This window comes from Leucopleurus acutus, assembly GCF_964270905.1.
Source record: "Leucopleurus acutus genome assembly, chromosome: 6".
Lineage (NCBI taxonomy): Eukaryota > Metazoa > Chordata > Mammalia > Artiodactyla > Delphinidae > Leucopleurus > Leucopleurus acutus.
Window position 1 is genome coordinate 93,721,837 of NC_139149.1, and position 12,693 is coordinate 93,734,529.

Here is a 12,693-nt window from a genome sequence, read left to right on the forward strand (position 1 = left end):
GTCCTCTTCCCATTTTCCTCTTTTCATGACATATTTTGGAAAACCAAATTTTTTATGACAACTACACACTCCTTATTATTCCATCCATATTTACTTTTAAAATTCAAAGTGGAATTACTTGCTGTTTCTTGTTCATAGACAAATGTTTTCATATAAGATTTCTCAAAAATGCCCCCAAATAGCCTCCAAGAACCCCACAAAACTTTATTGAAAATTATAGCTCCTTTTATTCTGTTTTAGCTTATTTACTTTATAGTTATCATCCTAAATAACAGATAACTGTAATTTTAAGAGATAATCTGAGGGAATAGTGACTATACAGAGCATTTTCCTGTATAAAGGATTGTTGTTCTCATATTATTAATTATTCTAGGTAACTCATAAAGTTTGTGGACTTTGCTTAATTATGATTCTCTCCATGTCTTAAATAATCATTAAATTGAAATACCATATATCATAACTATTTTTCTCTTCTTTTGCGGAAACTCTTCAAAAGTTGAATGATTTGATGTTCTACTTGGGAAAGGCTGACAGTTTATCTGTTACACTGATTTTGAACTAATAGCAAGAGTTCTTTCCTCTGATTCATTCATAATGCAGAGAAAGAGGGTTCTCTCACTGTACAAAATCAATGTCAGTAGAAATGAAATCTTAACATAGGTCTCATATCACTGATTCCTAGATGTATAAACGACTTCCCATTAATTTATAAAGATGTAAGGAGTAAGAAAGAGAGTTCAATCAAGCTGATTGAATATAATGTGTAAAATCAAATTTTCATATGTACATTTAGTACATTTATATACAATTTTTATATATACTTGTTTATGTGATAAACAATTATCAGAAGAAAGCTTGAAGAGGGAAAAAAATCAAAAGTTATATTATTAAAAGCAACTTGTAAAGGCAAGTAGAGTATATTCAAAATCATACTGCACAGTATCATGAATCTCTGACTGTTTGTATTCATCACTTTCCTGTCCTTGTAGAAAATATAATCAATGCCTCAAATTCTTTGTATATCAACTTCTGTCTAAGACCCTCACATTTGTTTTCAGTTTCTTCCTTTAGGATGTTGACAAGCCATCAGTACACCCTTGTACTGCCCATTTCATGATAGTCCATCAACTTCTTGATCTATTTATTTCACCAACTCACATTAATTTTTTCAGGTGTGAAAGCCTCTCACTCTTGTCCCTTTTCCCTTAATTTTCTGTTATCTGCTTTGACATTAGTTGAAAAAGAGAGTATTGGCTTCATGCAAACTCCTACCTTCTTTTCTGCTGCCTACTACCTTCCTTAGTCTGTATTCAGATGCTCAATTTCAGAGCAGTTTTGCATCAGGGAAACAGTACCTATTGGAGGAAAGCAATAATACAAACAGGAAACCATAATAATTACTTTCTTCTCACTCTTTCCAAATGACTAGATGATGGTATTCAAGGCTGGTTGATCATTTTCTGCAGAGTGAAAACATGGGAAGTGTCTCCACAAAAGGCCAAGGAAACTACTTCTTTGAAGTTCTTGAGAGAAAAGAAGTTTTCAATCAGTACCAAGAATTCAACTGCTCTCTGACCTCCCAGAGTGATAGTTCCATAGGAAGGAGTAGAAGGGCCTATTCAATGGCTTACAGTTTGAAACACCATTATAAAGCTCTCTAAACAAACTTTAGCAATGTAGTTGTTAGGCAACATTTAACTTCCCTTTTTTTCTGGAAGCTGTAAAATTGTTTTTTCTTTATCTCATCTGAATTATACCTATTAAATTATGTCTATTAAAATTTTGGAGAGATAATAATGTGCTTAGTATTTTGACCTTTACAGAGAATATTGAACTTGCTTTCGTTAAAATAGAGGCAAGCTTTAATAATGGATCTTGCTACTTGTGCTGCGTGTGTGAAAGTAAATGGATTAGCTCAAAGTATTGAAATGAAGTACCTGTCTACAAGCACAAAGGCAGAAAAAATATCTTCTCTTTCACTGTACAAGACTACCTACGTATGCTGTTTGCATTAGTTACCATATGTAGAGGCATGGGTTTGACTTGAAATGTATTTGGACAGATACCATTAAACTTTCTCTATAAAGCCTGAAAAATATGATTTAGTTGTAACAGTTCAGTTTTTCTGATCAGGTCAACATAGGTTCAAATCCTTACGCTATGACTAGCCATGCAGCCTTGGGCAATTATTTACATATTACTTATCTGTAAAGTAAATAATCTACCTTTCTGGGTTATGATGAAGATTAGACATCATATTAGTAGTATACAATGCAGGGTTACTCATCTAACTAAGCCCTCAATAAACATACTTAAGAGAAATGTGGAAACATACAAGTATATCCGTGTGTTTACTTTTAGAAGTATTTGTTGAGAAACTACTTAGTTTATACCGGACAATGCTAAGAAATGGGGATATGATGGAAATATGAAATAAAATACATATTGTCTCTCTGTAGGGATTACAGTCCAGTTAGGAAGACAGCATTAGATAAATAATCATTTATATTGTATAATATATATTTTTTTGAGAGAAAATATAACAGTTGTCCCAACCTAATGGGTAGGTAGCATTAGGTCAGTCCACAGAAAGAGGGACAACAATGTGAGATGAGAAGGATAAATAGGAATTATTAAGCAAAGAGGGCTAGGGGAAATTGGGGATTACAAGTCTAATCAAGAGAGTCTGACCAGTGAATAAGATCAGTGCTTTCACAGAACCGACTGCACATGAGCATTGAGTGGGAAAGTAATATCTGATGAACTAGCGAGGTGAAAAATGGCCAGATTATGTAGGACCTAGTGACCATTTAAAGGGTTTTCTGCTTTGTCCAAAGAGTTGTGGGAAACTGATGACGGATTTTAAGCAGGAGAGTTAGGATCTTATTCTTAAAATATCACTCCAATTGCTTTGAAGGGACTGACTTAAAAACATGTTTGAACAGTTGGTGGCAGAGAGAAAATAGTGAACTGTTCAGAGATAGGCATATGACCCAAGCAGGGTCAACTTTCCACAATACAGATGCTGGGAGAGAGAAAGTAGAGCTATTTTACCTGTACTTATAAACTTTGTGAATTCTCCAAGCCAAGGCCAAACATTTTTAATGAAGAAAGAGAGCTGGCCTAAGAAGAAAGCAGAATCCGGCAATGTCGAAGGACTGAGTCCAGGTGATGTTGTTTAACCCCTAGATCCATCTGTGCCTGAAGGAATATCCCTTGCAATTCTCAGTTCTGTGAGCTGATATGCTCTCTTGTTTGCTTTTATTTTCTATTTCTTTTTTGCCTTTTAATTATGCTTATTATTTTCTTTGTTATATGAAAAGACTTAAAGCTTATACAGTTATGGCCAAGTTTTATTTTTTCCAACTTTATTGAGACAAAGTTACTTCTAACATTGTTTAAATTTAAGGTATACAATGTGATTTGAAACATATATATATTACAAAGTGTTTATCACAATAAGTTCAGTTAATACCTCCTTCACCTCATGTAATTACCATTTTGTTACTGTGGTGGTGGTGAAAACATTAAACCTCTACGCTCATAGCAACGTTCAAGTATAAGATAGAGTTTTGTTAACTATATTTGCTATGCTGTACCTTAGATGCCCAGAACTTATTCATCCTGTAACTTAAAGTGTGTACACTCTGATCTGCATCACCCCATTTCCCCCACTCCTCAGACCCTGAAAACCACCATTCTACTCTCTGTTTCTACGAGTTTGATGTGTTTAGATTCCACATGAAAGTGATATCATACAGTATGTGTCATTCTCTGTCTAACTTAACTCACTTAGCATAATGTCTTGAAGGTCCACCTATGTTGCCACATATGGCAGGATTTTCTTCTTTTTTATGGCTGAATAATATTCTAGTGTGTGTGTATGCATGCACACGCACATGTGTATATATGACACATATTCTTTATCCTTCATCTGTTGACACATTGTTTCCATATATTGGCTATTGTGAATAATGCTGCAGTGAACATCGGGATGCAGAGAAGTGGGATTGCTAGATCATATGGTAATTCTATTTTTAATTTTTTGAGGAACCTCCATACTGTTTTCCATCATGGCTGCTTCAATTTACATTCCCACCAACAGTGCACCAGAGGTCCCTTTTCTCTATACCCTCACCAGCACTTGCTATCTCTTCTCTTTTTGATAATAGCCATTCTAACAGATGTGAGGTGACATCTCATTGTGGTTTCATTTTGTATTTCCCTGATGGTTAGTGATGTTGAGCACCTTTTCATGTACTTGATGGCATTTGTATTTCTTCTTTAGAGAAATGTCTCTTCGCATCCTCTGCCCATTTCTTAACCAGATTGCTTGTTTGTTTGTTTTGTTACTGAGTTGCATGAGTTCCTTATATAACTTGGGTATTAATGCCTTATTAGATATATGATTTGAAAATATTTTCTCCCATTCCGTGGGTTGGCTTTTCCTTTTGTTGTTTTTGCTATGCAGAAAATTTTTACTTAATGTAGTCCCACTTGTTTTTATTTTTGTTGCTTCTGCTTTTGGTGTCATATCCATAAAGTCATTACCAAGACCAATGTCAAGGGACTCACCTTCAATGTTTCTTCTAAGAATATTGTGGTTTTGGTCTTATGTTTAAGTCCTTGATCCTTTTTTTTTTTAACATTTTTATTGGAGTATAATTGTTTTACAACGGTGTGTTACTTTCTGCTTTGTAACATAATCAACTATACAGATACATATATCCCCATATCTCCTCCCTCTTGCATCTCCCTCCCACCCTCCCTATCCCTTTGCATTCATTTTATGAGTGGCATAGGACAGGGGTCCACTTTCTTTCTTTTGCATGTGAATAGCCATGTTTTCCCAACATCATTTTCAAGAACTATCCTTGCCCCATTGAATATTCTTGTCTCCCTTATCAAATATTAGTTGAACTTATTTGTGGATTTATTTCTGGGTTCTTCATTCTGCTCCACTGGCCTATGTGCCTGTTTTTATGCCAGTACCATACTGTTTTAATTACTATGGCTTCCAAACATTGGGGATATTATTCAATTTTCTGGACATCTGTATAGTCATCTGCAAAATGGTGATAATTATACTTCACAGGGTGGTGGTGATGATTAAATTAAACTATACAGGTTGAGTCTGGCACTTTTTCTCTACTTAGCTAAATATTGCAGACACCTAAAATCAGTGAGAAGAAATGGATTATTCAGTAAATTATGTCAATATCCTAGCCAAATTAAGATTTTTTAAAATTATGCTGTACCAAAACTTCTAGATGGATTAAAAATTTCAATATAGTTTTAAAGTACTAGAAGAAAAAAGATAGACTATGCCAAGATCATAAACATAAAAAAGAGAATGATGTATCCATTTAACTAGATAAAAACATAAAATGTTTGTCTATCAAAAGACAAAATTTTTAAAAATTGCATATAGAAGGAAACTTATACACAACATATTTAAGACACAAAAATTTAATGGATTTAATTTATGATGAGCGTTTTCAAATCCAGAATTAAAAAATGGATAAAGCTTATAACTATGTAATATACAAAAAATAAATAGGATCAATCAACACATAAAAAGAGGCTCAATATCAACTAAAAAATATAAATTTAAAAGACTTCTTTTTCATATTTCTGATCACCAAAATTTAAATCCATGGATAATATCAAGTGTTGTAAAGAGTAGTGGAAAATATTCCTTATCAAACATTGTTTAGGACAAGTGTAAACTAATCTAGTATTTTTGAAACATGACATAGCAATATATACCAAAATTTATTATATATAACCTAATTTCACAGAAATTCCACTTTTAAGTGTTTAGCCCAAGGAAATGATTGCATAGTACAAAATTTTTTATGAACTAAGATTCACATTATGGCAGTACTGATATGAAAAATAGAAAATAAATGAAATTACCATTAATATGGCACTTATTCAATAAATATTTTTATACACAACTTACTTGAAATTATATCAAGCATCTTTTAGGACCAAAATGCTATGAGAATGAAAATCAATTACAGGGAAAAAAAACTGTAAAAAAACACAAATACATTGAGGCTAAACAGTGCACTACTAAATAACCAACAGATAACTGAATAAATCAAAGAAGAAATTTTAAAAATACATAGAAAAAAATGACAATGAAAACACAACCGCCCAATACATATGGGACACAACAAATGCAGTTCTAAGAGGGAAATTTATAGCAATTCAATGTCACCTCAAGAAACAAGAAAAATCTCAAATAAACACTTTAACCCTACACTTAAAACCACTAGAGAAAGAAGAACAAGAAAACCCAAAGTCAGTCAAAGCAAAGAAATCATAAAGATCAGAGCAGAAATAATTGAAATAGAAATGAGGAAAACAATAGCAAAGATCAATAAAACTAAAAGCTGTTCTTTGAGAAGATAAACAAAATTGATAAATCCTTAGCCAGACTTATCAAGAAAAAGAGGGAGAGGGCACAAATCAATAAAATTAGAAATGAAAAAGGAGAAATCACAACTGACACTGCAGGAATACAAAGGATTATAAGTGACTACTGCAAACCAGTATATGCCAATAAAATGGACAACCCCGAAGAAATGGAAAAATTCTTGGAAAGGTAAAATTTTCCAAGACTGAACCAGAAAGAATTAGAAAAAATAAACAGACTTATCACAAGCAATGAAATTGAAACCATAAATAAAAATCTTCCAACAATCAAAAGTCTAGGACCAGATGGCTTCACAGGCAAATTCTATCAAGCATTTAGAAAACAGCTAACACCCATTCTTCTCAAATTCTTCAAAAAATTGCAGAGGGAGAAACACTCCCAAATTCATTCTATGAAGGCACCATCACCCTGATACCAAAACCAGAAAAAGGATACCACAAAAAAAGAAAATTAGAGACCAATATCACTGATGAACATAGATGCAAAAATCCTGAACAAAATACTAGCAAACAGAATCCAGCAGCACATTGAAAGGATCATACATCATGATCAAGTGGGATTTATCCCAGGGATGCAAGGATTCTTCAGTATATGTAAATCAATCAATGTGATTCACCACATTAACAAATTAAGGAATAAAACCCATATGATCATCTCAATAGATGCAAAAAAAGCTTTCAACAAAATTCAACACACATTTATGATTAAAACTCTCCAGAAAATGGGCAGAGAGGGAAACTACCTCAACATAATAAAGGCCATAGGGCTTCCCTGGTGGCACAGTGGTTAAGAATCCATCTGCCAATGCAGGGGACACAGGTTCAAGCTCTGGCCCGTGAAGATCCCACATGCTGCGGAGCAACTAAGCCCATGAGCCACAAATACTGAGCCGGCACTCTAGAGCCCGCGAGCCACAACTACTGAAGCCTGTGCGCCTAGAGCTCATGCCCCGCAACAAGAGAAGCCACTGCAAGGAGGAGCCTGCGCAACAAAATGAAGAGTAGCCCCTGCTCGCCACAACTAGAGAAAGCCCAGGTGCAGCAACAAAGACCCAACGCAGCCAAAAAACTTAATTAATTAATTAAATTTTAAAATAAATAAATAAAAAATAAATAAAGGCCATATATGACAAACCCACAGCAAGCATCATACTCAATGATGCAAAACTGAAAGCACTCCCTCTAAGATCAGGAACAAGACAAGGATGTCCACTCTCGCCACTCTTATTCAACACAGTTTTGGAAGTCCTAGCCATGGCAATCAGGGAAGAAAAAAGAATTAAAGGAATACAAATTGGAAAAGAAGAAGTAAAACAGTCACTCTTTGCATATGACATGATACTATACATAGAGAATCCTAAAGATGCCACCAGAAAACTACTAGAACTAATCAATGAATTTGGTAAGGTTGAAGGATACAAAATTAATGCACAGAAATCTGTTGCATTCCTCCACCAACAGTGAAAAATCAGAAAGAGAAATTAAGGAAACACTCCCATATACTACTGCAACAAAAAGAATAAAATACCTAGGAATAAACCTGCCTAAGGAGGCGAAAGACTTGTACTCAGTAAACTATAAAACACTGATGAAAGAAATCAAAGATGACAAAAACAGATGGAGAAATATACCATGTTCTTGGACTGGAAGAATCAATATTGTGAAAATGACAATATTATCCAAAGCAATCTACAGATTCAATGCAATCCCTATCAAACTACCAATGGCATTCTTCACAGAATTAGAACAAAAAATTTTACAATTCGTCCATTGTTTTGTTTTCTAACAATGATAAAAGCACTATTATAATTAAAAAATAAAATTATTTCAGTTTGAAAGGTAATTATGAATATAGTTTCTCTCATTTTTATGTGGTTTTAAGTGTATATGTGCAAATATTTAAAAAATAAAGATGTCTGAGTTCAAATGTAATTCAGATTACGAAGGTTTGTTGTATTTATCTCTTCACTGTTTATATTCTGGTGTTAAAAATTTATGCTTAACTATTTAAAGAAACTTCAAATACTTTTATAAACCTACTATAAAACTCCATCCAACCAGCACTGTTTTGTCCCTACCACAACCATACAAATAAAGGGGGTAGAAAACGTTCCAGCTTTTCATGTCCCAGAGTTTCTCTCAATCTCAATCTCTTCAAACCATAAAGACATCTGTATGTCTGCTTTGAAAATTTTGACTTAAAAGAGTAAGATTGCTCAAGCTATGGTCACACTTTATAGATGAGGTGAGGTTTTTCTTTTATTGTCATTGATGTTTTAAATCATGTTGAACTCCAAAAAACACTTAAAAATCAAGGTTGATTTTTCTTTTAAGCTACCAAGCCAATATACAGATTTAGATGAGAGTATTTTATGGTGACTGTGTGTTTGCGTTTATGTGTGTGAATGCATGTGTAAGTGTCCGAGGGTTGTGTACATGTGTATGTGTTGTGTGAGCATATGAATACACACCTTATGCTGTACGTCTGTGTATCCATATGTCTTGTAATGAATATGTGTGTGTGCTCATATATGTCTTGTGTGTGGTATATTAAGAAAGAATGTCTAAAAATGCAATATTTAAGTACATTTAAAATGAAGCAAATATTTGTTTTCCTCTTTGCAGATAATACTATGGATGATAAAATGGCCTTAATCACATGTGGGCGGCCATTGTAGGTTTAGTGTAAACATCAGCAGCACATCTGAAGTCAAGTTTATAGGATAATTACATTTCTGAAAATGCAGGATCCAATGTACTATGAGACCGAAACCCAAATTTTGATAAATGGATTTCATGCAAAAATTGTTTACTCTAAGATGTTAAAAATGAAAAATTATATGCTTAATATTAAATTATAGCACCACAAAACTGCTTTCTTCTAATTGCTTCATTTCTTCCTGAAACTGTAAAGTTAACTATAAAATATGTTCATGGTTTGAAAAGTGGATAAACCTCCAAGAGACCTAACACTGAAAGTTGAAGAAAATGTTAGATTTTTAATTTATTAATATTATTTATCGTCTTTTGTTTTTTTCAAAATTTTAGAAGTCTTAAAGAGATATGGAATAATTACATAAATTTTTCCTATCTTGCTTTTTCACATTTAATTTCTTTCCACATTTTCTTTTCCCATTTGCTTTTTATTCAGGTTTACAAAAGGTAAAAGAAGGGATTTGTGAAATGATTAAATGAGTTAAAGAAAAAGAATGTTTTTCTCTCATTCTTTTATTGTTTCTTAGTTTTTTTTTTTTTTTTTGTCTTCATACCTAAATCTTACTTTTAAAAGGTAGAGGTACTATTGTTTTATTTTCATTTTGTTTCATTTTTTGAAGTAAGTGAAAGAAAAGGAGAGTATAACCCTAACTTAGGGAAATATTTATAAGTTAGTGTTGAAAAAGTTTCTATTTTACTTCGATGAATAATCTACTTTGTCTGGGGCATGTACAAACACAAATATAGTATTGTGGGATAAGAAGCTTAAGTAGAAAAAAAAAAAAAGCAAGCTTTCTGTCAGGTTTCAGAAATGTATAAAACCAAGGAAACAATCTAGGCTCAATGAAAGGATAAATCTCATTCAATGTGGACATGCATATTTTGATATATAACAATATTTTATATTTCTTGATTCTATGAGGAACAGAAGAATATATAAGAACTTAAGTTCACTCAAAACAGGAATCTCATGTTGCAATAGGTCTCTTTTCTCTGGAAAATACTTTTCAGGATCCAAAAGAGCTAAAATGTGAATTCCTCACAAATTATAAGTTATATTTTATAAAAATTGCTAGCCTGAGCTGCCTTAAACCCTTTCTGGTACAAGGTGGGGTATAAATTAATTAATTAGTTCATGGACTACTTGGTAAATTTAAATCATGTTGGCCTCTTAAGAGTTTACATTTTTTAAGAAGTCCTATACTATTCATTCACATACTTAATGAACTTAATCATTATGTATGTATACCCTTGTGATTGTTCCAATGGTGAGATTAAAGAAGCAAGAAGACTTCCTAAGAGCACAATGTTTCTTAAGAAATGTGACTTTTAAAAGGACTGACTTGTCATGACCACAACAAGAATATACATTTGTAAACAGATTCTTTGAATTCTAAGTCATTTTATTTTGTATTTATTATAAGTAAGTCACTACTATATGCATAGTAGTAGTACTTATAGGATGCAGAATAAAGTAATACCCAGGAGAAAAACAGGGAGGAATTAAGTATTAATCATTGGAGTATCAAAGTATAAGATGGGAATGACTTAGTTATATACTCATGAAAACATTATTTGCTTCTGTGTAACAAAGAAGTGATGGAATGGATTAAAAAGTAGTAAAATACATGAAAAAAGAGATCACTCCATGCCTACAAAAACACATTTATGAAATGAAGTTTAGCAAACTACTGGAACAGCATTTTTACACATTTCAGAAGAACACGTCTTTTTTTTTTTTCACCACTCCTAAATGGCAAATACTTTGTTATTCTATGTTATCAAATTCTCTGAAGCAAAAAATAAACAGAAAATTTAATAGAGTGGATTTCCATAAATTGATTGGATCCAAGGAATTACCCAGGATGCTTATTAAACATTTAAATTCCCAGGCTCCACTTACACCTATTGAATCTAAATCTCCACAGGAGGGTTCTTATGCTTAGGCGAGATTTGAGAACATGAAATACATTATAAAAACATGCAATGTATTATAAAAAGTTACCCATTTGATTATTTTATACCAACCTTTTTTAAGGGTTGAGAAAAAGACGACAACAATTCTGACCCACCACTATGTTTAACTGTTTGGTCCAATGTAGAATGAGAAAAAAAATGTTTAAAGTTTCTAGATTTTTAATGTTTGGGTAATGTACTTACTACAGTTTTCAGCTTTCCTGTTGTCCCGGATCACTATTCTCTGGTTGATTGTGCTGAAGAGCGTTGTCCAGTTAATGGTATGATAATAACACAGGTTGCTGTTGTCAGTGATATAGATGTTTCCTGCACTGATTTCCTTCAGGGATTGGAATTGCAGAGAAGTGATGCCCTGTTGCTTGAGGATAAGCAAGGAAAGGCCACTAAAGAGAGGGGAGAGGAAAAAAATGGAACAGTAATAATTGTTTTCTGGCCATGACATGCATTCTTGAAGTAAAATAAGGATGCCATATCTTACTCCAAAAAGAATGTTAATAGAGTGCAAAAAAGATTGAATTAATAAACCTGAGATACAAATACTATTTTTTTTTTTTCGGTACACGGGCCTCTCACTGCTGTGGCCTCTCCCATCGCAGAGCACAGGCTCCGGAAGCGCAGGCCCAGCGGCCATGGCTCACGGGCCCAGCCGCTCCGCGGCATGTGGGATCCTCCCGGACCGGGTCACAAACCCGTGTCCCCTGCATTGGCAGGCAGACTCTCAACCACTGTGCCACCAGGGAAGCCCACAAATACTATTTCTTTACATGCTATATGCTGACTGTTTTAAAAGTAATCACTTGAACCCCCCCCAAAAAGCCCATCTTTTATAATTATGAATATCAATGATATCTCTGTTTCTGTCTATATATGTACCACTGACGTATCTGCTCACTGCCTTCTCTCCTAACCCCTGAATCTTAAGTTCCTCAAGAATTAAATCCTGTATTAAGACTAAATAATTAAATAAATGTTTATGGGGTGACTGTTCATCTACCCAAAGTAAGACATTAATTCAACTCTAACTACTTAATAGATTTAGACACACTTTCAGAAGGTAAATATCTCAGAGAATGACCATAGATATTTAGCTTTAATTTATACCTCAGAAACCAAAGCGTTAATTGTAATACTTGAAAAATGTATAAGGATAGATGTTAAAAATTAAAGAGAAGAATAAAATTAAACTAAAAAAAAAATACTCAGAAGGCTTGGACAAGTGAGAAAGCATCTCTAGAAGTTAAGTAACAACTACACTGTAGAAACAAATTATCATTTCAAGGATGCTGTTTTCTCAACATAGTCCACTTTGTAATTAAATTCTTTGTCCATTTTCTAAAGACTAAATGTGTTTCCCACATTTCAATCAACTTATGAACATTATTTTATATTTTGGAAATCAAAGCTGTCCTCTAAATTTGCTTTGCTTTTAGTACTCAGATTTGTTTTCATGTTTTATATATACACGTGCATGGAGAACTATAATATACAGATATATAACGTGTGTGTGTACCCAAATGGGATGTAATTCACTCTCTCAAATCTTTGTTCCCATCATAA

The 12,693-nt window shown here is 33.3% G+C and overlaps 1 protein-coding gene across 2 annotated transcripts in view; it reads right to left on the reverse strand.

Annotated features, from left to right (window-relative positions):
* ERBB4 (erb-b2 receptor tyrosine kinase 4) overlaps window positions 1-12,693 on the reverse strand; it is a gene marked incomplete at both ends in the record, with an annotated part of 1,126,414 nt that overhangs the window by 290,764 nt on the left and 822,957 nt on the right. For both annotated transcript variants that reach the window (XM_082841669.1, XM_082841668.1), the window contains one exon: window positions 11,320-11,519. In XM_082841669.1, the coding sequence (XP_082697795.1) occupies window positions 11,320-11,519 (200 nt within the window). The remainder of the gene's footprint in view (window positions 1-11,319; window positions 11,520-12,693) is intronic.